Source organism: Eucyclogobius newberryi, unplaced genomic scaffold (genome assembly GCF_026437365.1).
Source record: "Eucyclogobius newberryi isolate DKJ021-1_F unplaced genomic scaffold, fEucNew1.0.hap1 SCAF_4, whole genome shotgun sequence".
NCBI classification, from domain to species: domain Eukaryota; kingdom Metazoa; phylum Chordata; class Actinopteri; order Gobiiformes; family Gobiidae; genus Eucyclogobius; species Eucyclogobius newberryi.
In genome coordinates, this window is record NW_027316056.1 from 7,582,424 (window position 1) to 7,610,150 (window position 27,727).

General features: G+C 45.8%; 2 protein-coding genes across 5 annotated transcripts in view; both read left to right on the forward strand.

Moving 5' to 3' along the window:
* The window catches only part of parn (poly(A)-specific ribonuclease (deadenylation nuclease)), a 125,234-nt gene extending 101,503 nt beyond the window's left edge, over positions 1-23,731 (forward strand). For both annotated transcript variants that reach the window (XM_072463523.1, XM_072463524.1), the window contains exon 27: positions 23,716-23,731. The gene's annotated coding sequence lies outside the window, so the exon portion shown is untranslated. The remainder of the gene's footprint in view (positions 1-23,715) is intronic.
* LOC140377909 (axin-1-like) lies at positions 1-27,288 on the forward strand. Of its 3 annotated transcripts, none has more exons than XM_072463521.1 (13): positions 1-17; positions 8,486-9,161; positions 9,713-9,906; positions 11,386-11,532; positions 12,238-12,372; positions 13,374-13,470; positions 15,523-15,660; positions 17,484-17,853; positions 18,631-18,790; positions 20,159-20,338; positions 21,903-22,202; positions 23,881-24,033; positions 25,322-27,288. In XM_072463521.1, exons 2-13 carry the CDS (start codon positions 8,550-8,552, stop codon positions 25,446-25,448), a joined length of 2,613 nt encoding a protein of 870 aa, XP_072319622.1. In that variant the 5' UTR covers positions 1-17; positions 8,486-8,549; the 3' UTR covers positions 25,449-27,288. The 3 variants fall into 3 exon arrangements, with proteins under 3 accessions (XP_072319622.1, XP_072319621.1, XP_072319623.1); XM_072463520.1 differs by lacking the exon at positions 1-17 and adding an exon at positions 869-958; XM_072463522.1 differs by lacking the exon at positions 1-17 and adding an exon at positions 869-958 and having other exon boundaries at positions 20,162-20,338.
* The last annotated feature ends 439 nt before the right edge of the window (positions 27,289-27,727 follow it).

The window sequence follows — 27,727 nt, forward strand, 5'->3', positions numbered from 1 at the left end:
GGACTCCTGCCCCAAAGGTAAGAGTCTAGATGAAGCTTCTGTTGTGTGGTTTTCTTGTGTGGTCATCCTGGTCCCTGTGGCATATTATATATAGGGTTAGTTTTTTTTTAAATTATTTAACAAATGAATTTGTTGTAGCGTTTCAGCTTTGTGTTTATGGGCAACGTTTTGAAGACTTTTTTTTCTCTTCAAATTATATAATATTTAGTTTTTATTTGTAAGAATCAGAAAAGGGTTTATTGCCATTGTCAGTGTAAAAAAAAAAGGGCATGAATAAAAAATAGGATGAATTAAATAAGATGAAAACAGACTTATATTTAATACACTGTTAATTTCTATGACAACAGTCCTAGAGTTTGCAGCATTCTGAAATCCATGGAGAGGCTCAGCATATTTTATACATATAGGCTATAAAATTTTGTTTGGCTATGTGTTTTCACTAATTGGCTCTGTTTTAACTAAGGGCATTTCTACTAGGTTATGCTACTATTATTTGTTACCAATAGGCTGTGCACATTTAAGTAAGTTAGAATAAACAGTAAAAATGTGATGAAATAATTAATATAATTTAATAATCAATGCTTATTATGTTATTCTGCTTATTAAGCATTTATTGTATTGTATTATTTTTGCTCCTCCCTTTTTAAAATGCAACCTAACTCAAGAGCATAGCCTACGCATTCCTGCCAACTTCATCGTTTAAAATAGCCATACTGATCATTAAAGGCTATTAGTTTGAGTCAATAATTTGAAAATGTAACTTTATCTTTCCTGCAAGACAAATACTGCGGAGTAAAGTACAACTCTTGTATTTGCACAGTGCGCTGTAGTACTCCCGTGTGCCAGCGGGGGCGCTGTAGGCGTCCACAGACTCGATCCTCAAACATACACTACAGACGAAACGTGCGGCTACGATGGGGCACACTCATAATAAAACTCCACTTTACGGGATGGATACGTAAGTCTTTTAACAAACACTGCGCTTTCCACAGCGGCCGCGTGAATATCCTTACGACTTGACCTTTATACCAAATTACAACAACGATAATGGTACTTTTTTGGCGTTGTATGCGGCTTACTACTGTACTCAACTTGTTGTGACTGCATTTCTTTGCCCTTTTTTTGCTGTTGTTTCGGGGCTGGATCGCAGCTGGGTGACGTCCCCCTGCGACTGCGTGCGTCCTGCGTCCGTTTTGTTGAGCAATCGCGCTTGTGTTCGCCCGTCGTCCCGTGGTTCCTACCTGTTGTACGCGTGTAGCCGTAGCCCCGCAGCGCGCAGGAGTCGTCGGCGTGCACGTATCCTCCGCTCCGCCGTGCTGCTCCAGAGCCAGCCACCATGGGGAGTTAAGGGCAACACGTCCGACTATTCTTTCTTTTTCTCCTTCATTCCCCCCCCCCCCCCGCACACCGATCACGCGTCCACATGCTGCGTTTGGAGGCATCCGCGTTCGGCCCGCGTCCCCGATGCAGCGGAGTACGGGGCCCGTGCTTTCCGAGACGTTACGACACACACTTTTACTGCGGGAACACGGGACGTTCTTGCGCGGAGCTAACGCGAGCTAACGGCGCTAACGGCGGCTAATGCTAAAAAGCCAAACTAGCTAACGGGGACTGACTGGGGGGAAGATCCGAGGCGTTTCGTCCCGAGCAGGCGCGGTTTGCGTCAGCGTACGACCGGGATTTCTCTACGTTTCTGTTGATTTTTTTTGAGTGGATAAATGCGAGTAACTGTCAAACTGGTCCCGGTTGTGTTCGGTACCGACGCGGGGCGAGTTCAAGTACCGTCTTGGTTACGTCTACGTGAGTTAAAATGTACTTGTTTGTGTCGTTTTCACTGCTTCAGAAATATGTTTGCAGTAATTATACTCTATTTATACTCTATTTATACTCTATTTATACTCTAATTATACTTAAGCTTGAGAAATGGGATTTGTGTCTTTGTGGACAGTGTCAAAAGTTTGTTTATTGAACTTGAATTCATTCTGTTGATTAGCTTTAGGGTTTGGGATTGGTAGAAGTTGTACATAATATATTTGTGTTTTAATGCTCAAATTAGTTATATTCGATGAGTGTTTCCCTGGAGACTACAGTCGAACTAACAGTTTATTGTATAGATGGGACGACATGGGTAATACAAAATTGCAGTTAAATGTAGTTCCTTTTGACACACATATATTCTACTATTTTTGTCCCCCTTGTTGAGACTTTGGGGACAGATATTATACTATGAGGACGCCGCCATAGTCTCTTTATTCTCTCTTTATTATGGGAAACACTGCGATTATGTCTACAAAGAGTGACATTCTCTTCCTTTAGTTTATCAGTTGGACTTGTACGCGAGTCATTTAAATACTTCTGATCTTCTTTGAGTGCAGTTTGAGTATTCTGTAGTGGAATGAAATAATTAAACGTGTATTTTTTTCCCCATTAATATTCTACGCTCGTAACACAAATACATTCGAAGAAGAAAAAAAAACGAAACACTTTTATTATTATTATTTATTTGTTTTAAACCTCACGGCGAACAGCGTAAGCCAGTGACGTAGCACGTTTTATTCCCGCCCCGCGCCAAATGCCTGGACTTTAGAGACTCCCCAAACACACCGAGCTAGCCACTCTCACAACAGCGACTTTTGCCGTCACTTTGCCGTTCAAAACTCGCCTTCCCGGGCTCGGTTGATCGCGTCTCCGTGGTTTTGCCGCGGTGTCGGGCGTGTTTAGCGTGGTTCGGGTCCACTAAAGTGCCCGGGTCCGGTGCGGCGGCGCTAAAAGGCCCGTCTTGTGTGGAGAAGTAGTTTGTTTCTGTGCCCATCCCCCACTTTCTTTGCGGGCCAAGATGAATGAGATTCTCACTTCAAAGACCGGGCATCGCAGGCTTTCCGCGGGTGTTAAAGAGCGTGACAGGCCGGGCGCCGGAGCCAGGGCCAAATCTGGGCCTAAATCACACCAAACACACCATTTCCCCGTCTAAAACCGTAGAAAAGCAAACAACCAGGTTTTTTACAAATGTTTTACTTCAACTCATTGACTTTAAAATAGCTTGAGAGTTCATTTTCTACGTCTGCTAAATACTACTAAGGAGTGTTTTAGTGGTATGATAAAACTATTATTTCTCTTTCGCCATTCTTTTGATTCAAATGGTTAATTCTTTTGTACAGTGAGACTTTTGAAATGCACGTTTAACCTAGTAAAGGTTAAACGTGTAAATGTAGTGACTGAAAGCTTCTAGAGATGGAGAATGTCATTGATTAAAGTTATTGTTGATGAAAACCCGAAATAGTTTGTGCTTTTATGACATTTTGAGTGGATAATGCTGCTTTCTTTGTTATAAAATGTATGTTTTACAATCTGTATAGTCCAGATAACTATTGCATTTATCAAAATATGACTTATACATTGTTATAGTCAACAGTCATAATTCATTTGTTAATCTTTGCAGCCTTTCTAAATACCATTTCATGACACAAAAATGTGTTTAAAGGTGCATGTTATGTGATGTTTCTGAAGCATGATGCTTTATGTATTTAAGGACATAGCATTTACAAGGACATAGCATTGGACGAACCAGATGCAATGTTTTAAGTGTTATAGCAGAATATGCTAATTTTCAACACCTGTCCATAGGACCAATTTAGAGTTACCAATTTTACCTGACACATGTCTTTGGATGGTGGGAGGAGCCGGAGAACCCGGAGAGAATCCACGGTAACACGGTGCCCCGTTAGCTGTGCCCGTTAGCTGTGCTCGTTAGCTGTGCCCCGTTAGCTGTGCCCCGTTAGCTGTGCCCCGTTAGCTGTGCCCGTTAGCTGTGCCCCGTTAGCTGTGCCCCGTTAGCTGTGCCCCGTTAGCTGTGCCCGTTAGCTGTGCCCCGTTAGCTGTGCCCCGTTAGCTGTGCCCCGTTAGCTGTGCCCCGTTAGCTGTGCTCGTTAGCTGTGCCCCGTTAGCTGTGCCCCGTTAGCTGTGCCCCGTTAGCTGTGCCCCGTTAGCTGTGCCCGTTAGCTGTGCCCCGTTAGCTGTGCCCCGTTAGCTGTGCCCCGTTAGCTGTGCCCCGTTAGCTGTGCCCGTTAGCTGTGCTCGTTAGCTGTGCTCGTTAGCTGTGCCCCGTTAGCTGTGCCCCGTTAGCTGTGCCCCGTTAGCTGTGCCCGTTAGCTGTGCCCCGTTAGCTGTGCCCCGTTAGCTGTGCCCGTTAGCTGTGCCCCGTTAGCTGTGCCCCGTTAGCTGTGCCCGTTAGCTGTGCCCCGTTAGCTGTGCCGGTCAGGCCTGTCACTAATAATACTATACTTAATAATAATAATACTGACTTAACCATGTGCAATACCGTCATATTCATGTGCAATTACTGTTGTACTCACAAGCAATAATGTCACATTCATGTGCATATAACTGATGTAAATAGAGTGTTTATTTTACCATTATTATTAGTATTATCTTGTCCTACGCCAGCTGTTTTTATTTAATCTTTATTTTTCCCCTCCATTCCTTATTAAGAAATGAGAGTTTTTGTCTAATAGGAGTTTTTGTTTATAAGAGTTTTGTTTATAAAAGTTTTTCTATTAAGTGTTTTTTAAACTTCCTATAAGTTATCTGTCCTTTTCCTCTGTATCTACCTGCGTTGCAACAATGAAATTTCCCCATGTGAGAACAATAAAGGAATATCTTATCTTACTACGATACATCAATATAGGCATTTTAGGCTGATACCGATGTTATGGGGAAAGCTTGGTCAATAACCGATTATTAGGCTGTTATTTTCTATGTTTTATTTTTAACACTTGCATTTATAAAAAAAAATACATGTTTTTAAAATTAATTCATCAAGTGCAAGTAAATTAATTGATTTTATACTAAAATAAGGATCAAATCCATTTTAAAATGTGGAACCAGTTAGAACACATAATACCCGTCTTTGGAGGGAAAGAGTTTGACAGCTTTCACTTGTTTAGCACCATGTTTAGATATTGGTGGGCTACAGTATGATTATTCTTATGGCCCGTTCACACCGCAGCGTCCAAAACGTCCAGTTTACATTCAAAGTCTATGTGGACCCGCGTCTTGGGCGTCCTGCGTTTTTGCATCGCGAATCCTGCGTTTTGAGCGTCAGACGCGGCGCGTCGGGGGCGTTTGAGTGACGCAGAAAAGTTGGACATATCTCAACTTTTCTGCGGCAGACACGGCGCAGCAGCCAATCAGAGATGACGCTCCAGTGACGTGCTACACACGACACGGGCCCCGGAGCCCATTGCCTCCGTTTTTGGACTTTTGTAAAGTTAATAAACCATTTCTCAGACTGAAGTGTCTGATCCTCTTCAGTTGTGTGTCATCCTCATGTTGCTCTTCCTCCTCCTGTAACCGCAACATTCTCTCCTCCTTCACGCTGTCTTTTCCTTCTTTAAATCCCTCCCACTAAACTTATTTGGAGTAAACTTGTAAAAACTGATCCTTTGGGTCAAATAATGTCTGTTTATAATGTGGGTTGCAGATGAATCTGTTGCACGTATGTTTAATAAGTTTTGTTTAAAACTTTTTAGAAAAAACCCTTTTTAGAGCTTTTAAAAGTTTGTAACATTGCATGTTACAAACTTGCATATTTTGATTTCAAATAAAGATTAAAGTTAACTGCCAGTTCTGATATGGTGTGTTCACACTGGCATCAAATGGATTTGCCCGCCTGTGCGTCCTGAAGACACTCTTGGCGTCCAAGGCGTGATGCGAACACTCATTCACAGCTGAGGGGTTTTTGTTGTTTCCTGGTGTGTTTTACTTGGTCTCTTGGGGCGATGGCAGACCAGGTTGAGAATGGCTTTGGTGTAGTTGCTTTACACATTGCCTCAATTAATTTATCATCCAGTTTGTTTTTAGCAATTGGAATCAGAAAGGGCTTTTTTTTTTTTACCATTTTCAGTGAACAGAATGAACAAACTAGGAACTTGCTCTGGCTTTTCACGTGCAACATACATCAATGATTCTTCTTCTCAATAATAAAATGCGACAACAACAACAAAAAACACTGTTTACATAACCGCTTAACCGACTATTGACTGTGAAGACTCCAACTATTGATTAATCCTCACTCTGTACGCTGGACGCGCGTCCACCAGAGACTTCACATGTAAACTGGACACTTAGGATGCCGGGTTGTGAGCTCACCTGTAGAATATAGCAGCAGGTGGTGCAGTGGTTAAGAGTGTTGCACATGAATGGATGCTGCGTGGGTTTGAGTCAAGCCCTCGGCATTTGCAGACCGTCTATTCATCTTATTCCAGAAGCAGGCTTTTAGATAGGGGCCCGTCTTCCCGTATTTTGGACGGGGTATTTTGAAATGTGGACGGGCATTTTCGAGTGCATGGACAGGGTCACTTTATTAATAGATCTTAGAAAAAAAGGGAATATTGTCATCAAATCAGGCCGGGAAGCGTTTGACAATAGTCCGCCATTACAGTTTACTGTTCACAAGTGAAAATGTGCATGCTGCGCGCTGATTGGTCGACAAAATTTGTGTGCTTTGCTCTGGCTGCCGAGCCGTGGTCCGGAGAATGCCGAAGCTACTCGTACACGGCGCTCGATAATATGGGAAGCCAAATATGATCACACCGGATCACACTCCACCTCTTAGGAGCGGCGTATGGCGATAATTTAAAAACCGCAGAGCACCGTCTGGCGTAAATTACCGCGCTTGTTTACGGCGTTAAAAGCGTCGCTTTATGTTGTAAAAGTGTTACGCATATTGGCTTTCCATAATCTTTGTGGGCGCCGAGGGCGCGAGCAGAATTTTTTTATGTACCTTTTATACACACCGGAGAATGCCGAAGCTACTCGTATTTCGCATAGGTGGCCCCCGTGTTTTCAAATCCTATCTAAAAGCCTGTCCAGAAGCCTGTCCGGGCACCTCCATACGAGATAATCGTTCTTCCGGTTGTAATAGTGAACACAAAGCTGCTTACTTTGAGAGAAAATAAGTTCTACACAGACAAAAGCCGTTTTCAGGCCGCCCAGGAAATCCGCATTGTTGACTTGTTGTTCACAGGAACATTGGACATTTACACAAATCAATATAGCATATTTTAGCAGCGAGACTTTTCCCTCGTTCTCCATTCACGCCAAAGGAGTTCCCGCTGGACCGGAAGTGTAATTACAACAGAAGTGTCGACCACGAGGGGAAAAAGGGCTAAGTGGGCGGGGCAGAATAAGGTCAATACCCCCTTGCTCCCCCTTTCACGCCATGCATTTGGGCTGAAATTAAAAAAAAAAATGAAGATGATTGCAGCAGAAATCCTCACTCCACAGAGCTGCATGATTTCTAAAAAAAAATCTGAATGCACACTATAAACAACTCCAGGAGCGTTGACGACAATTGAGTGCACATTGAAATGTAGAGCTGGGTTCCGATTCAAATTTCAAGAATCGATTCGATTCCGATTTTTACGTTTCAAAATAGTTTTTTTCTGATTTCTCAGATCCCATCCGATTCGCTCCGATTTCGATCTGATTTCCGATTCGATCCGGTTTCGATTTGATCCGGGGGTTAATGTTTTTAAAAAACGTATTTGAACTGTTTCCTTCACTTCATGACTGTGTAGAGAAGCAACATATTAAAACTAGTATTATATCAATATTAAACAGCAAATCTTACAAGTATTGATAGTTACTGATGGAAGACTGATGAAAAGGTTGAGGGTCAATCTACCTTCAAGAAAGATAATCCAGGAGTCCTGAATTATCTTTCTTGAAGGTAGATTGAAGTTCTAGAAAATAATTTTAATAATAATAAAAAAAAAGATCTTTGGACGTACGAATCATTAATATGCGAATCGATAAAAAATCGGAAAATTGATTATATCAACCCAGCTCTATTGAAATGTCTAAATAATTGCAAAAAAAATATCTAAAATAAACACTTGAAACAAAAGCATTAAGCAATATGTGTGTGTAAAATCAGAGGCCTGTGAATGTCTGACCCAAACCAGTGAAATCACAATAGTGTTGCTATTACATTGTTATTATGTTTTATGGAGACAAAATATTTCAGTCTTCCCTTTTTGTAGCTTAAAGGTTAAATGGATGTTTTTTTTTTTACTGTCATTTCCTCGTGGCGTGGACTGCCGATTAGTCCTGCCACGTGTCAATCATAAAACACACCTACTGCTCACCTGCAGCCGCGTGCGGCTCGTCCCCATGAGCAGCACGTTTCAGCGTGTCTAAGCGCATTGATCTATCATAATATAGTTCCCTCAGTGTAAGAGAGAGACAGTTCGAGCTGTCTCATAAAAAGACGGAAATCTACGGGAGACGAGAGATGCGATGCGATCCGTCGCGCTAATAAATCAGTCCGCACGGGGGAGTGCGCGTGCGCACTCGCCGAAAAAACGTCCACTGCGCCTTTAATATCTTATGTCATAGTTCATGTGCAGTTATAATTCATTCATGTTCTGTCTCCTAAAAGCCTTGCTTTTTGTCTCTGGTGCTAAATCCCTGTTGTCTTTTGCAGGCAGACTCTTGTGTCAGGATCTATCGCTGGACGTGTCTGACGTCGGCCCCGTGCGTTCACAGACATGAGTGTTGTCAGAGAATTGCATGGACTAGCGTTTCGGGGCGGAGGTGGGGTGGTTTCCCCTCTGAACGGGCCTGCCCACTTCACTGAGGATGCTCCTCGACCCCCAGTGCCTGGAGAGGAGGGTGACGTGGACCCGCCCGCTCCCTATGCTAGCACCCGTCCCAACACCCTCTCCCAAGCCCTCAGCTTTCACCCACCCTCATCCAAAATGGCTGACAGTTCCACGTACACCCCCTCATCCTCCTCTGCCACCCCCCGACGGCCCGACCTGGACCTGGGCTACGAGCCTGAGGGCTCGGCCTCTCCCACCCCCCCGTACCTAAAGTGGGCCGAGTCGCTCCATTCGCTGCTGGACGACCAGGAGGGCATCCAGCTCTTCAAGAAATTCCTGTGCCAAGAAGGATGTGCGGACCTGCTGGACTTCTGGTTCGCCTGCTCGGGCTTCAGGCAGACCAGCCAGGAGAAGAAGGCCAAGCTCGCCAAGGCCATCTACAGGAAGTACATCATCGACGGCACCGGCATCGTATCCCGACAGATCAAACCGGCCACCAAGAGCTTCATCCGAGACTGTGTCGGGAAGCCCCACCCAGACCCAGCCATGTTCGAACAGGTAATCCTCTACCTCTGGTCACGTCTGGCCTTCCTCTTGTGTGTCCTGGAGAAATCTACACTAATCGAACTGTGTGAGTCGAATTGTTGTTGCTAGACAGGGCAAATCCTTCCCATGTACACAACTCTGTGTAAGCGAGATTGAATGATAGGTGGTGCTCTGAGAGGTTGTTGCAGCTAAACGGCCTCGTGGCACCTTTTGCTACAGAGCTTCCTCCTCCAGACTGTAAATGAAAGCCATTTTAGAAACAAGTGGCTTCACTTAAGGCTTTATTATAATACTCTAAATGCTTCTTCTGAAATGGGCAGCACTGAAAGGTCTTTATTCATCTTATTTTATAATTATATTTGGCTGTATCACAGTGACTATACTGCAGTTTGGGGCTTATTGGGCCTGTCTTAAGTGTTAACATGTTTAGACTACAGTTTTCAGATCGATTCTGTGGTTTCCACGCTGTACACTAGTGACATGTATGTTACATGTAAGTGACATGTATGTTACATGTATGTTACATGTATGTGACATGTTTGTGACATGCATCTGCTGCTCAGGCCCAGACGGAGATCCAGGCCATGATGGAGGAGAACACGTACCCTCTGTTCCTCAAGTCAGATCTGTACCTGGAATACACGCGCACCGGAGGAGAGAGCCCCAAACCCAACGCCAACGACCAGAGCCCGACGTCCGGCCCGGCCAACACTGTGCCCGGATACCTGCCCACGCTGGCCGAGAACGAGGAGTGGAGGTGAGGCGCATGTCAGAGGGTCACCACCAACCTAAACCTATATGCTTGGAAATCCCAACAGGGCTGCACAATAAAGGATGATATTTATATATGCCTTTTGACACAATCGTTTGTTGTGCATTTTTGTTTTAAAATAACAGTCAAAATCAAGACTAATCCAGGCTAAATTTGTGATTAAAATTATGCCTTTTTTTTACGTTTTAATTTTAAAACTACATTTTTGTCCTAATAGAGGATCTTGCTGTAATTGAAATGTTAGGACTTGGTGATAAATTAATTTTGATTAATCAAATTTGGGGTTACATTTTTTCCCCCACCTCCCTGAGGTGCGTTCCTCTGGGCTTACACAGCTCCGCTTCACTACAGGAAGTTCAGCACGAGTGTAAACGGCAGTGTACAAAAAGTGTCTCTCCAATAATAATGCAAATTGGAACAAATTTGCTATGTCAGACATGGTTTTACTGTACTTTTGGGGCTGTACAGCGCTCCTGAATTAAAGCCGCGCACACGAAATTTATATAGAAAATAGAACTTGCTCATATACAGGCCGCACATGAGTCATGGCAATAAACCGCCTGTTGTAACATGAGATATTTACACATAAATAAACGCGGTAGTGGTACGTCTTTTGAACCGGGGGTCTCATGGTGTACCTGAGGTCCACTGCGTTACTAATTAGACTCATTTTTCAGTGAATAGAAGTTGGATTGTAATAAAACACATCATTTTGACACTTAACAAACACATCACAGCTGTCCCCTACTGTCCCTACTGTCCCCTCTGTCCCTACTGTCTCCTCTGTCCCTACTGTCTCCTCTGTCCCTACTGTCTCCTCTGTCCCTACTGTCTCCTCTGTCCCTACTGTCTCCCATGTCCCTACTGTCCCCTCTGTCCTTGATGACTCTTTGTGAGCTGATTTACCTGTGTCTGTGTCTTCACATCTGGTTCATCTGCTCCTGAGCTCGTACTCATCGACTGAGTGTTATGTTTTAATATGTTCCACGATAGTGATGCAGGGTTTTGTCTTTTGACAGGCCAGCGGGGGCCGGTCTGGCCTGACTGCTCCGTGTGTGTCTTTGTATTCTGCCCTGTCTAGTTTCACTTCCTCATTAGACACATTTTTCCGTGAATTTGAGTCTGAATGTAATAAAACGCACAGCGTTTTGAAGCTTAAACTATAGAAAACACGATGTGTCCCTTGGACAGTGCTTCCACTGACGTCTTCTTCTACAGTGTGTCAAACACTTGCGCTTCCTGCTCGATTGCCCCCTGATGTCCGTTTGCCTGTAAAAATCTATAAATTAGATGCATGTTATAATGACCGCACGGTTAAAAGCGTGGGGGAAAACTAGCAGCTTAAAGTCCAAAAAGTACGGTATACGTTTATAATATGATCACAGTTCCAATATTTGTCTGTAAAGCAGTCTTTGGATATTTCCTGTAACGCCTGTGATGTAAAGCTGCTGTTTGTATCTGCAGATGTTCTGGGGCGCGGGAGGCAGAGGAGGACGGAGATGCAGAGTGCGCTGACACTCCGGCCGGCAGACTGACCCAAAGCCTGTTAATGCACTCAGCCCCGCAGAGGGCAGTGGTGACCAGGAGGAGGCCTGACAGCCGAGAGTACAGGTAACCACGCCCACAAGTCTCATAACAACACGCACTCACAGAACTCTGGTGTATTCAGTTGATGGAGTTTGTTAAATTATTGTAAAATGCAACATTATAGGCAGTTTGTGTGATTTTTCTTATTATTTGACAAATGGGCACCATTTTAAAAATATATAATATTTTTTAGGTTTTTGGCTCGTAGGTTTTATTAAACGGGACAGTACTGTGTGAAAGGGGCAAGGACACTGCAGCAAATTGCCAAGAGCCGGATTTGAACTCAGATTGTTCACACGGAGTGCATATGTGCTATCCACTCAGCCTCCAAGCATCTGCCCTTTCAACTTTGAAAAATGTAAAATAATAATGTTTAGTTCCATCTTAAACATACTTCTTGAGTGAGACACAAAAGGCACGATTTCACAGAACGACCTGCAAACACATTTTACGTGATTTAAAACTGTCGCTAATTTGTGTTTTTGTTCTCAATCCATTTATTCAATCTGGAACTAGAATCACGACTAAAATCACTTTGTAATAGTTTGATGATGGCCTCCCAGATTCACTTTGGAGTACTGTTGATCTCAGCCATAACAGAGTACACAGTCATTCTAGCTAATTCAATAACCAAATGAGTCGTGTATTTTCATAAACCGTTGTGGCGCTTGCTCCTTTGAACTGCCAGTGAATGCTCTGTGTGTGTGTGTGTGTCCTTGTTGCCCTCAGACCCTGGAGAGAGCCAGTGAACCCGTACTACGCAAACCTGGGCTACGCTCGCGCCCCCGCCACCAGTGCCAACGACAGCGAGCAGCAGAGCATGTCCAGTGACGCAGACACCATGTCCCTGACCGACAGCAGCATGTGAGTGCAGTGGTCAGGACTCATGAGAAAACCCCTGGAACTCTGGGCCTCTGGTTTAGGATCTTTAAGAAACACACACACGCTACATTTACCTGCACAGAGTGCGCTAACAAGGCGGCCGCCGCCTCTTAAAAGCATTAAAAAGTATTTGATTGTGCCAATTTTACGCACTTGAAAGCATTCAAATAAAAGTATTATATTTCAAGTAAATGTTCTTATAAATTTACCTGAGTCTTGTTCTAGTTTTATGTTTTGTGATTAAATGTTTCCACTCGCAATGACTACGCCTAATAATCTTGCATTAAAATAATATAAAATTGTGTAGGAAATATCGACCTAATATCGGTTACCCAAGCGGTTCCAATAACATCGGTATCGGCCTCAAATATGTGGCATCAATATTACAAACCTTTAGTGCTTATGCCAAATGACTTGACTCCCCTGAACGTCACCCAGAGCTCTTTCACCTGCTGTAGTCTGGGACAAGAGGGACAAGTTTTAGGGCAATGGGATTATTGCTTTATTGGGATGGGTGGTTTCTTTTTCGGCCGTGGCTGCAGAGCCGCGGCGCGGTCACATAGCCTCATGGCTAACCCTAACCCCAAGACCTAACCCGGCGCGGTCAAATAGCCCAGCAGTTTCAGGAGCCGCGGCACAAAATAACATGGCAGTTTCGCGGCTTTGTAGACACTCCCTTCTTTATCAGAGGCGATACAGATATTTGGCTTGCTACTGCTGCTGATACTGATATTTAGATGTTTAAAAAGTCAAAAGCAAGTCCCACAAGCTGAAGTAAAGTTCCCAAATTAACTTATCACTTAGAAATAAATGAATAACAAATAATAGCAATGTATTTATATAAAATCATTGGGTGCATGATTGTGTAAATATATAGCTGTATTTTTAGCCTATTTTACTCTTCTATTTCCATTTTTTACACATTAGTAAATATTAGCAAAATGTTTACTGGCTTTAACTGGAGCTTTGTCTTTGTTCTGCAGAGATGGGATTCCTCCGTACAGGTTTCGAAAGCAGCATCGAAAAGAGATGCATGAAAGTGCCAAAGCAAACGGACGTGTTCCCCTACCTCATATACCTGTGAGTCACCTGTGTACTACCTGTGTACTACCTGTGTGCTACCTGTGTGCTACCTGTGTGCTACCTGTGTGCTACCTGTGTGCTACCTGTGTGCTCCCTGTGTACTCCCTGTGTACTCCCTGTGTACTCCCTGTGTGCTCCCTGTGTGCTCCCTGTGTACTCCCTGTGTACTCCCTGTGTACTCCCTGTGTACTCCCTGTGTACTCCCTGTGTACTCCCTGTGTACTCCCTGTGTACTCCCTGTGTACTCCCTGTGTGCTCCCTGTGTGCTCCCTGTGTGCTCCCTGTGTGCTCCCTGTGTGCTCCCTGTGTGCTCCCTGTGTGCTCCCTGTGTGCTCCCTGTGTGCTCCCTGTGTGCTCCCTGTGTACTCCCTGTGTACTCCCTGTGTGCTCCCTGTGTGCTCCCTGTGTGCTCCCTGTGTGCTCCCTGTGTGCTCCCTGTGTACTCCCTGTGTACTCCCTGTGTACTCCCTGTGTGCTCCCTGTGTGCTCCCTGTGTGCTCCCTGTGTGCTCCCTGTGTGCTACCTGTGTGCTCCCTGTGTACTCCCTGTGTACTCCCTGTGTGCTACCTGTGTGCTACCTGTGTGCTCCCTGTGTGCTCTTGAACATTTATAAAGTTTATCACAAATAATGTTTGTTACATTATAATAACATGTGTCAGGGGCCGGACACTGGACTGAACCATGTGGATTATAATGACATGTGTCAGGGGCCGGAAACTGGACTGAACCATGTGGATTATAATGACATGTGTCAGGGGCCGGACACTGGATTGAACATGTGGATTATAATAACATGTGTCAGGGGCCGGACACTGGATTGAACATGTGGATTATAATAACATGTGTCAGGGGCCGGACACTGGACTGAACCATGTGGATTATAATGACATGTGTCAGGGGCCGGACACTGGACTGAACCATGTGGATTATAATGACATGTGTCAGGGGCCGGACACGTGTCAGGGGCCGGACACTGGACTGGACCATGTGGATTATAATGACATGTGTCAGGGGCCGGACACTGGACTGAACCATGTGGATTATAATGACATGTATCAGGGGCCGGACACTGGACTGGACCATGTGGATTATAATGACATGTGTCAGGGGCCGGACACTGGACTGAACCATGTGGATTGTAATGACATGTGTCAGGGGCCGGACACTGGACTGGACCATGTGGATTATAATGACATGTGTCCGGGGCCGGACACTGGACTGAACCATGTGGATTGTAATGACATGTGTCAGGGGCCGGACACTGGACTGAACCATGTGGATTATAATGACATGTGTCAGGGGCCGGACACTGGACTGGACCATGTGGATTATAATGACATGTGTCAGGGGCCGGACACTGGACTGAACCATGTGGATTGTAATGACATGTGTCAGGGGCCGGACACTGGACTGGACCATGTGGATTATAATGACATGTGTCCGGGGCCGGACACTGGACTGAACCATGTGGATTGTAATGACATGTGTCAGGGGCCGGACACTGGACTGAACCATGTGGATTATAATGACATGTGTCCGGGGCCGGACACTGGACTGAACCATGTGGATTATAATGACATGTGTCAGGGGCCGGACACTGGACTGAACCATGTGGATTATAATGACATGTGTCAGGGGCCGGACACTGGACTGAACCATGTGGATTGTAATGACATGTGTCAGGGGCCGGACACTGGACTGAACCATGTGGATTGTAATGACATGTGTCAGGGGCCGGACACTGGACTGAACCATGTGGATTGTAATGACATGTGTCAGGGGCCGGACACTGGACTGAACCATGTGGATTATAATGACATGTGTCAGGGGCCGGACACTGGACTGAACCATGTGGATTGTAATGACATGTGTCAGGGGCCGGACACTGGACTGGACCATGTGGATTATAATGACATGTGTCAGGGGCCGGACACTGGACTGAACCATGTGGATTATAATGACATGTGTCAGAGACAGGTCTGATTTTCAGAAAACCTGCTTTGTGAAATGGCCACTGTCTTTTTGTGTAACTCTGTGATTTCCCTTCAGCGCATGTACCGCATGCCAAAGGACATCCACGTGGAGCCGGAGCGGTTTGCAGCCGCCCTCATCAGTAAACTGGAGACAGTGCTCCGAGAGCGAGAGGCTCAGGAGAGGCTGGAGGAGAGGCTCAAGAGAGTACGACTGGTGAGGACACAACACTCACACGGACAGGCAACACTCACACAGACACGCAACACTCACACGGACACGCAACACTCACACGGACACGCAACACTCACACGGACACGCAACACTCACACGGACACGCAACACTCACACGGACACGCAACACTCACACGGACACGCAACACTCCCACGGACACGCAACACTCACACAGACACGCAACACTCACACGGACACGCAACACTCCCACGGACACGCAACACTCACACAGACACGCAACACTCACACGGACACGCAACACTCACACGGACACGCAACACTCACACGGACACGCAACACTCACACGGACACGCAACACTCCCACGGACACGCAACACTCACACAGACACGCAACACTCACACGGACACGCAACACTCACACGGACACGCAACACTCACACGGACATGCAACACTCACACGGACACAACTGTCTAAAGGCTCTTTCACCCCAAACTGTTCAGGCAAGCTTTTGCAACCCACGTCTTTAGTGTGAGTGTGACCTCAGAGGAGCAATAGGGCCTCAGAGGACCTCAGTCCCCCCTGCCTCAGAGGACCTCTGTCTCAGTCCCCCCTGTCTCAGATGACCTCTGTCTCTGTCCCCCCTCCCTCAAAGGACCTCAGTCCCTCCTGCCTCAGAGGACCTCAGTCCCCCCTACCTCAGAGGACCTCAGTCCCCCCTGCCTCAGAGGACCTCAGTCCCCCCTGCCTCAGAGGACCTCAGTCCCCCCTGCCTCAGAGGACCTCTGTCTCAGTCCCCCCTGTCTCAGATGACCTCTGTCTCTGTCCCCCCTCCCTCAAAGGACCTCAGTCCCTCCTGCCTCAGAGGACCTCAGTCCCCCCTACCTCAGAGGACCTCAGTCCCCCCTGCCTCAGAGGACCTCAGTCCCCCCTGCCTCAGAGGACCTCAGTCCCCCCTGCCTCAGAGGACCTCAGTCCCCCCTGCCTCAGAGGACCTCAGTCCCCCCTACCTCAGAGGACCTCAGTCCCCCCTACCTCAGAGGACCTCAGTCCCCCCTGCCTCAGAGGACCTCAGTCCCCCCTGCCTCAGAGGACCTCTGTCTCTGTCCCCCCTCCCTCAGAGGACCTCAGTCCCCCCTCCCTCAGAGGACCTCAGTCCCCCCTACCTCAGAGGACCTCAGCCCCCCCTCCCTCAGAGGACCTCTGTCCCCCCCTCCCTCAGAGGGGACCTCAGTCCCCACTGCCTCAGAGGACTTCAGTCCCCCCTGCCTCAGAGGACCTCAGTCTCCCCTCCCTCAGAGGGGACCTCAGTCCCCCCTACCTCAGAGGACCTCAGTCCCCCCTCCCTCAGAGGACCTCAGTCCCCCTGCCTCAGAGGACCTCAGTCCCCCCTGCCTCAGAGGGGACCTCAGTCCCCCCTCCCTCACAGGACCTCAGTCCCCCCTGCCTCAGAGGACCTCAGTCCCCCCTCCCTCACAGGACCTCAGTCCCCCCTCCCTCAGAGGACCTCAGTCCCCCCTGCCTCAGAGGACCTCAGTCCCCCCTGCCTCAGAGGACCTCAGTCCCCCCTCCCTCAGAGGACCTGTTAGGATAATGCGCTGCAGTTAGCTGCTTTATTTGAGCTTTGTGTCGTTGGAACATTCATGTTGCTGCATTCTGGTCGATCTGTTGAGAACAAGCCTCAGAGTTCAGGGCTCTGTGGACTCTCCCATCACTTGAGATGAGTTCTATCCTTGATGAGGACACGTCCATGTTCAAACTGTTTAAACGTGATGTATGGTCTCTATAGGATGCTGTGGGTGTAAGTGCAGAGTAAAGCAGTTTTGTGTTGTGTGTGCTGAACAGGAAGAAGAGGGCGATGATGCAGACAGCTCCATGACCACCTCCATGTCCTCTCACAGTATACCACTGTCCCTGCCCCCCACCTTCCCCCCTCTGTATGGAGCCCGGTACTCGGAGACCACCCCCGCCTGTGCCCCCACGTACGGGGGGCTGGTGGCCATGGAGGACTCTCACGAGGACGACCCCGAGTCCATCCTGGATGAGCACGTGCAGCGGGTCATGAAGACTCCGGGCTGCCAGTCTCCGGGAGCAGCCAACAGCACCTTAGGAGGAGGACGCCATAGTCCTCCCAAAACCTCCCGCTCCCCCGACGGAGGTGCGGCCCCTCCACACTTCCCCCTGCACCGCGGCCTGCCTGCTGCTGGCGCTAAAGGTAACTTCACTCACGGGCTTTCACCATGATGCAAATCATTACGTGATGCCAGTTTCACCAGTCAAATATTATTTTTAAAATGTGAGCGTAATAGCGCGGCTCAGTCGTCTCGGTAATGTTCTCATGAGCCACATTTCCACTGGTTCACTTTGATGAAGCAGTAGGTGAACCGTACCCATCCAAAGTGAGGTCCTGGCTCCAGGGCTCTGCTACATGAGCAGCTGACGTTACCCAAACATACATGTTTTCTTAATCAAATGGTACCTGATGTATACCTGATTATTGAACATATTTGCAGATCGGGTATTCATGAACATTCTTATATTAGTCTCATTGAATCAATCAATCGAGCTTTGGAAAAAGGCTTCAGGAACTTTGCCCCCAGCTTATGGAACAAAACTGTAATAAACTATTATAATAAATAAATAAAATATGATTTTTCTTCATGAGGCCGATCTCAAGAATTCTCGAAAAGTTGATTAGTTATTCCAAGTTTGTGTGGCTAAAGCTAGAGTAAACAGGACCAAACTTGCGATTTATTTTTTAGCTTTTTATTATTTATTTAACGTCTCTGCAAAGCCTCTACTCTGCGTTTTATCCTAATTGGCTTTGGATAATATTTGATGCATTATGCTTTGGAAATAAAATATTTTGGGTCTTGACGTGAGTGTTTAGCTCAGAATGGTGAAGTGAATCTGGAGAGCGAGGTCCAAACGTGGCTTTACTGTTTAACAGGAATGAATCGATCACAAAAGAACTCTTTGCTGTGTGTTCCAGGTTTGCATCACAAACAGGCGTATCACCACAGAGGCAGAGACCCACAGGAAGAGGCGGGCTCTAGGTCCCAAGCCAACTTCCTGTGGAACGGAGAGGGCGGCAGGAGCAGGAACTACGCTGACGGAGCAGGGGCCAGTAACATGGAGGGCCTGGGCTACAGGTCAGTGCACACGGCCTGTGATACAGCACTGCAGATAGTGTTTGAACTGAACACTAGTGTTACTGTTTTCTATGTCCTTATATTAACATCTCCATGATCCAACTCCAACAACTGACAAACTTCTTTGTCTTAGTGACGTGCGGCAAAACGTTACACAGAAATGTCCTTGGTCTCCCGGGACTCTTATCAGACATTACACGCACACACTATGACTAACGAGGGCTGGGCAGCCATTACAAGATTTATTCGCCAGGTCAATTGTATGCTTGAATTGAATTGAATTGCTTATTAAGGCATTTTTTGGTTTTATTTTACCTTTTTAGGGTTAAATATGTTGTAGAATTTACCCCGTCTTGTGCCATTTTGACTTGAATATGTTTTTCATTGTTTCTGGGACCAAATTATTTAAAAATGTCATCATAATAATAGGTTCAGTTGTATTTTTGATAATTCTTCAAATTGGATCTTTTTAGGATTAGACTGTTCTTTAACCTTTTGAGGGTGAACATATTTTTAAAAATCAAAAGTCTCTAATCCTGTGGCTGTCGAGGTAAATGCAAAAGGGCTCAAGTGGCCGTGGTAACCACAGTCTACATTTTAATAAAGTTTAGTGCACATGCCCGGTGTGATTTAACTGTTTAATGTTGAACTAAGTTCTCACACCCTCTGCCCCTTTATAAGAAAACTTTCCCCGTGTTCTGCCTCAGACTCGGCTCAGTCTCGTTTTGCCTGGACTTTAAATGAATCTCATCATTGAGTGAATAAATACACAGCCCAGACGTAACAGCGCGACATTCTGCACAAACACCATGTTTAACTTAAGCCTGCACTGACCCACACAAAGCACAGTCTCAGCTCCAGATAAAGAGGAACTTAAGGTCCAGAGTTGCCCTCACTTAAAAACACAAAGTTACGCTGTGTGTAAATCCACATCTCGGTCTGTTGTCTGCGTTGAAGCCTAAACGGACACTTGGCTGTAATCCTCCTCCTCCTCGGCCCAGGTAAACGTGTAAACCACATGCTGTGTGGCGTGGTTAAAATACTTTTACCTGTAGTAAAAGTATAAGTACGTGCTGTGCATCAGGGTCGTATACGCAGAAAACAAAAGTGAATAAACATGAGAATCAGCTGTGAGCCAATGCCAGACGCTTTTTTCGCAATTGATCACTTAATGCATTGAAGCACTAGTACTGGCCTTTAAGCAGCCTTCTTCATAGTTACAAGAATGTTTAAACCAACAGCCTTAACATAAAACAGTAGCACACTAAAAAGCAAAAGAAAACCCTAACTGCATATTTTTTAAACACAAGTATAATATTAGTTTCAGATATTATCCAGCATTCTGACATCGACATTGTGCTTCTACAGCAGTAAAGGAAGCACACTGTCGCGGAGAGGGGCTAAGAAGAGTGAGTCCTCGAGCAAAGCAGAGGAGAGCGTCCGAGCCGTGGACGCCCCGGTGCCTCTGGAGGACATGGAGAGGAACCAGAAGATCCTGCAGTGGATGATGGAGGGAGAGGCCCTCAGGCACAAGAAGGGCTCACACGGGTAAGAACAGCAGGCACACAAAACTGTCGAGCTCTACACTTGTGGAGCTGGTCAGAAGGAGACATGAGTTTAGTTCAAGTGAAAAACATAACACTTTCTCATCCTTGAAACGTTGTCCAAAAACTCTTCAGGGATGAGAAAAAATGTAATTTGTGTTCAGAGAGACGAGAAGGACAATACATATACTTTTACTAAGAGACTATGGCATAAAGTGTTTTTTTGTTGTTGTTTTTTTACACTTTTGTGGTTAATTTTATGTTCCATTTACATTTTGTGCAATACATAATAATGTATACATAATGTTCAACCTTAACCAAGAGTAACCACATTTTCGCACAATTGACATTTTCCCCGATATTTTTAAAAATGGAACCTCACCTACAGATTTATAATCCCTTGTCCAAGATTGGGCGATGTGCCAAACAAATTATACCACAATTTTCTAGAACCAAGAGCACAACATGCTCAAAGAATTTGAGCTGAATACTCAAACCAGAAAGAAACCCGTCTTCTGGGTTACGACGCGCTTTGAGCCGACGCACCCACACCTCAGCTGCAAAACCTGGCTTTAAAATCATCGTTTGACCACCTAATCCCAAAGAAGGACAGAATGTGTAAACAAGGAAGGCACAAGTCGTAACACTATGGGACCAAACAAACAACGCTGACAGTCCACGGCCCCATTAGAAAACGCACGGCCCAGTCAAGTCAATGGCAGCTGCTCAGTAGCACATGTCGCCAGTTAGCCTTTAGCTCTTCGGGCAATACGACCCGCAAGTTACGTAGGAAACAACTTGTTTTAAGAAAACTGAAGGATTTTGAACCGGGAAAAGTGGACCGGAGCACGAGGCGAGCAGAGCTGCTGCCACTGCCGTTTCACTCATGGATCTATTAAAATATGAGCTTTACCTTAAAGTCCAGCTCATGGTCTAAAGCTGCTGTGCTGCTTCTTTACTTTTACAATACATCAGAACATTTGCTCATTAATGCATTTTTGTTTTTTATACGTCAATTTATTTATATTATATACATAGTGCTAAACTGTACATTTTGTATATGTATTGACCAAAATCTATTTATTGTCATGGCTCAATATTTTAGTGTTATTATTCAGTGCTTTGTGGTTTATCGCAAATAAAATATAAAACCATTAAAAATGTCTAGTTTTTAAACTTTTTCACTGACAATGGAAATAATTCTGATTCTTATTAAGTACATGGAATGTATGATCTAACATTGATTTCTTAAATTACGTATTTTTTATCTGCCAAATGCCAATCATTCTACAACATGTCAAATGTATTCAGATGTTTATCCATCTTATTTAGATTTTTGTCTTCTGCTCTCTCTCTCTGGTCCTTTTCTTGTTTCATTGTTGTATTTTTATGTTTGCAACTATGTTAAATGAATGAATGAAAAGAATAGAAGGATCAGATCACAGTTGGCCCTTCTGACCTCCATTTGAGAGTTTTCATCAACACAGCCTTGTATTCAGAGCAGTCGTTTACATGCTTTTGGATTGTATTTGCAAGACATTCATCTTGTGTTGCCCGTTTGCTTTCAGCGGCAGCACCAGTGGCTCCAGGAGGACAGGGACCAGCAGCGAGTCTCCGCGGCCCACCTCGGTGGAGCGTCCCGGGGCCGTGCACCCGTGGGTGTCGGCTCAGCTCCGAAACAACCCCTCCTCCTCTGTGTCGCCCGCCATCCCGTCTGCCACCAGCCAGGTCCAGCCTTCACATCCATTCATCCAGGACCCAGCCATGCCCCCCAACCCGGCCCCCAACCCCCTCACGCAGCTGGAGGAGGCCCGCAGGAGGCTAGAGGAGGAGCGCAGGAGGGCGGCCGCGCAGCAGGCTAAGCAGAGGTGACCTCACACTCACTCACACCCACTCCATAGGCAGTTTAGCTTAGTTTATGTGACATTGTATTTGGTGGTGGTGGAGTGGTTAATGCAGCAGCACACATGCCAGGCTACATGTGCAGTTTGAATCCCAGCTGTGGTAGTTTACCGCATGTCCTCCCCTCTCATCTCCTTTTCATGCTCAGCTGTCCTGTCTAATAAAGCCCACGGGCCAAAAAAAGGAAAAGCACTTTGGAAAACATGTGCAAAAAGCTCAGAGTGAAGTAAAACATTATAATCAACACATAGCCCAAACTACTTTTCAGACTTAAAGCCGCTACTTTTCCCCACGCTTTGAACCCTGCGGTCATTACAACGGGTTTTACTGGCTAACGGCCACCAGGGGGCACTCTAGCAGGAAGCAGAACTATACACACACCAAACTTACACTTACAATATTACTTACAATCTTGGACTGAACAAGATTTTGATGGATCGTACAGAAGGATTTGTTTATCTAATTCTAAACCTGATTAGGGTTAGGTGACTTTAGTTTAAAAAATGTGGCAAAATTTGGATTTTTAGTAAGATTTTTAGTAAGATATTCAACATTTCCTCGAAGTTTGTTTTGTCAACAAAAAGCAGAAAATAAAACCTTGTATACATATATTTTTCAGATTTTATGTCTAAAAATATATCAAATTATGGCCATATGTCAAATTAGCCATAAAAGCTTATTTTTAGGGTAGAGATAAGATGTATTTCCTCGTGTTTACATCTAACACGGGTGTGAATGGGTTTTGTTACAAGGCTTGAAGCTGACATTCTGACAGAAAACCCTGTTCAACTCAAGCCCAGATTTTATTTTGTTGGACCAATATTGATGCAAATAATAAAGTGTTAAATTCTGTAAAAAAAAAAAGATCATGGGGAGAAAAAGTCAACTATCCACACATACAATTCACCCGTGGTCAGCTCAGAACATGCAGTGTTTTTATGAGGCAAACATTTTTAAAAATTGCTCCACGAAGATATATTTAGGTCTACTTCATCCATAGCTTACTGTACTTTTCGGGCAGCGCTCCTGAATAAAATCAGCCCACACGAAATTTACAGAGAAAATGTAACATATAAGGGCTGCACCTGCCAGTAAACGGCAGGTGCCCACATCGTAACTTCAGATATTTACTCATGTACTAACGGTAGTGATGTCGCTTTTGAACCGGGGGTCTTGTCGTGCACCTTCTTCTTCTACAGTGTGTCAAACGCTTTCGCTTCCTGATAGATTGCCCCCCGGTGGCCGTTGTATAGGCCACAGGGTTCAAAGCGTGGGAAAAAAAGTAGTGGCTTAAAGTCCGAAAAGTAAGGTAATTAAAAGTAAGAAGCGCCTCTTTTCTCGGCACCAGTGCTCAGTGGGGGAAGAGTAAAGTGGATATATTGTGATAATGGTGATTTATACTACAGAAATGACATCAACACATTACAACACAATAGTAAAAAAAGATTTAATTGAACTGAAATGGTGGTAAATATTGAGTTATCAGCTGTGTGCCGGTCCCATCTTGAGATTTGACTTTGTGTTGTCTTTGTGTGTGTGTCTGTGTGTGTGTGTGTGTGTGTGTGTGTGTGTGTGTGTGTGTCTGTGTCTGTGTCTGTGTGTGTCTGTGTCTGTGTGTGTGTGTGTCTGTGTCTGTGTGTGTAGGCACAAGTCTGCGAAGCGTGTGGAGCGCTGTGAGAACATGACCGTGGCCTACTACTTCTGCGGAGAGCCCATCCCGTACAGGACGTCTGTCAAAGGGCGCGTGGTCACTCTGGGCCAGTTCAAGGAGCTGCTTACCAAAAAGGGCCACTACAGGTGAGTGCCCCAGGCCCTCTCCCCCAGACCCTCTCCCCCAGGCCCTCTCCCCCAGGCCCTCGCCCCCAGACCCTCTCCCCCAGACCCTCTCCCCCAGGCCCTCTCCCCCAGGCCCTCTCCCCCAGGCCCTCTCCCCCAGGCCCTCGCCCCCAGACCCTCTCCCCCAGGCCCTCTCCCCCAGGCCCTCTCCCCCAGACCCTCTCCCCCAGGCCCTCTCCCCCAGGCCCTCGCCCCCAGACCCTCGCCCCCAGACCCTCGCCCCCAGACCCTCGCCCCCAGACCCCTCTCCCCCAGACCCCTCTCCCCCAGACCCCTCTCCCCCAGACCCTCGCCCCCAGACCCTCTCCCCCAGACCCTCGCCCCCAGACCCTCGCCCCCAGACCCCTCTCCCCCAGACCCTCGCCCCCAGACCCTCGCCCCCAGACCCTCGCCCCCAGACCCTCGCCCCCAGACCCTCTCCCCCAGACCCTCGCCCCCAGACCCCTCTCCCCCAGACCCCTCTCCCCCAGACCCTCTCCCCCAGACCCTCGCCCCCAGACCCCTCTCCCCCAGACCCCTCTCCCCCAGACCCTCTCCCACAGACCCTCGCCCCCAGACCCTCGCCCCCAGACCCTCGCCCCCAGACCCTCGCCCCCAGACCCTCGCCCCCAGACCCCTCCCCCAGACCTGTATAAAATGATGCATCGCACAGAAGGTTCCCCTGCTTAAGTCGGCACATGTCCAGGCCCTTCTGAAGTTTGACAATGAGTCATGGGACAAAGTCAAGTGGTCAGATGAGACCAAAATACCACTTTTGGTATAAATTCCACGATCATCATTGAAATCATACAATGTTAGATTCTGTCTACCTACGATGAAAATTTCAGATCCCTCCATAATTCTAATGAGAGAACTTACAAAATCGCAGGGTGATCTCACTGTATCTGCGGGAGTTACATATTTAAACTCATTTTTAGAGCGAAAGAAAGTGTCACATAATTTAAATTAATCTATCCATATGTCCCACTTGGAATGCCCCTTTAGAAATTAGTATTATTTCTTCTTTTTTTTAAACATATTGTCTATCTCTGATTTTGAACATTTCCACTGTGTTTAGCTCAACTAAATCATACAATTGCAATGTTTAAAGGTTTATAAATGGTGCATTGGTTGGTTTATCATAAGTTGAAAATGTTACTGTTCTTAATGCCTTTTTTGCAAGGCGAGGACATAACATGATCGTTATTCAAATACCACCGCTAAAGCACAACGTATGTCTCTGCTTACACTTGTTTCTGTGCGTGCGCAGGTTCTACTTCAAGAAAGTCAGTGACGAGTTTGACTGCGGCGTCGTGTTCGAGGAGGTGCGGGACGACGACGCCATCTTGCCCATCTTTGAGGAGAAGATCATCGGGAAGGTTGAGAAGGTGGACTGAAGCTGTGTGGGGGAGGAAACGGGAGATCCTACCAGAACGCTAACACGATGAGGAATTGCAGGCATAATCGGACGTAAAAGGAGCTGCGTGAATGCTCGAGAAGAACGTTGACTGATGGACAGAGCCAAGTGAAACAAAATGAGAACGGTGCTGCAAGTTTTGAAGACGGGGTGTGTTTTAGAGGAGGAAAACCAGGTGCTGGGCCACAAAACACAGGAGCGTCTCCTCCGCTCGGGTTTCTCTTGGAGCGGTTCCACTTCCACTACAGCGGACTCGGACAGACCGGATCAGTAGTCTTCCACAGACCAGTTTAAAATGCTGCTACATTACCACAAACTCTTAAGAAAAAAAGAAAAGGTGCTTCTCACGTCCTGAAAAAGCAGTGCTCTTACTCCCCCTGCTGGAGGCTTGCTGTCTGGGGGGGAGGGAGGGAGTGGGAGGGAGGCCGGGGCAGAGGATGCTGGGAAGGGGAGTCTCTCTGCCTTTCCCGCTCACTTCCATACGTAGTAGTGGTTAAGCGCGTTAGCTGTCACGGCCACACGGAGACGCCAGTGCTCTTGTTTACCAAAGCCACATATTTTTGATAAGACAAGTATTCTAGCGACTTGTTTTTGCATTTTATTTGCGTATGTACAAGGCCGGTACTTTTAATGCAGCCGAATTTTTTTGTCATATCTCTACAAATGTATTTTGTGTATGTTTCTAAGCTAGTTCGTTTGCCATTTGGAGGACAGCTCTTTTACTCCGTATTACCCCACATCTATATCTCACTAAGGAACTAGCGGCCCACCCTGGGAAATGGTTCTCACACAGGAGGAACTCACTCGTAGGCCTCCGTACGCCTGACGACATCTGTGTGTGTGGTGCCTGGACAGGACGATGCCTTACTCAGCCAAAGAGCAGAGCGTGGCCCGAGCGGTGCCTGTGCAGTCCACGCTCTGGTTTAGGGAGCACACATGAAACGTTTCACACTACACACAGACACACTTTATGGCGTCTCCCTCCTGCTTACCAGAAGAATAACCACTTGTATTTTCTTTTCATTTGTCTGTTTTGAAAGCAAACAAGCACCAGGCCTGTGCTTTTCAATTGCAGATTGAATTATTATTATTTTTAGCAAATATACAGTCATCTAACAGAAAGAATCACAATTTGTACAGTGCCTCTGCCAAAAGCATTAGAGCAAAGTTGATCTGTTCTCAAGTCCACAAACTGGTGCTTTCAGCTGAAGGTGGTGAATGTCCTCTGGCCCACAGCTCGTCCTCACAGCCTCATGTCAGTCATAAAGCTGGTTTAACTGAATGTGTCCATGCTTCTGGAAGAATGTCAGACATTGTTGAAATTGGAAAACATTTAAACTGTATTCAGCCCATTATGCCTTTCGAAAAGTGAAAACATAGTTTTTGTATTGTTTATTAAAAAAAAGTAATTTTAATAATCACCAAGCATGTTCTTTTTAACGAATGTTTCCTGAGTTGAATATCTATTTTATTTTATTTTATTGTTTATGATAAACGTTTATGGCCCTATGATATATTTTATTGGTTTTGTTCGAATGCCCAGGGACAGTTGAATGACATTGTCATGTGTCTTCTGAATTGTGAGTTTGTGTGAAACACAGTGCCTTTCTCATATGTCTGTATGATCCATACTTTGACTGTATTTTTTTATTTCCTGGTGTATTTAGTCGACTGGCTCTGGTCTGATAGAAGCGCTGCTGTAAATATGTACATTATCATTTCATACAGAGCTGCACCACGTCCACATGTCACTGTGCTGGTTCCACTTGTACAATTCTTTTCAAAAGGTACTTCATAATAAAGCTGTTGAATCAACATGATTGGACTTGTGTTATAATAATCTCTAATATCAATGAAAAATATATTTTACAAACACAGGTAATTATAAGATATAAAAGACCTATAAACACGGTTCATTCTAAATTTTGGAATAAAGGCCAAGTGGTGTGAGGTCAATATCAGAATATAATAATAATAATAATAGTAACTTATTTTTATAGCGCTTTTCAGTGACCCAAAGACGCTTAACATTATACAAAAAAGAGGGGGGGTATTTACAGACGGGGGGGGGGGGGGGGGGGGGGGGGGGACAATAACTAGTTTATAATGTGGACAATTTAAAATGTGCTTAGGAAAACAAAAGTATTTTTTTCCCTTTGTCCTACTCATAAACCGCATACAATGCACAAATTATGAAGGTTTATGAAACACAATTCATAAATCCATTTAGAATTGTTGATACACTCCCTTTACTTTTAG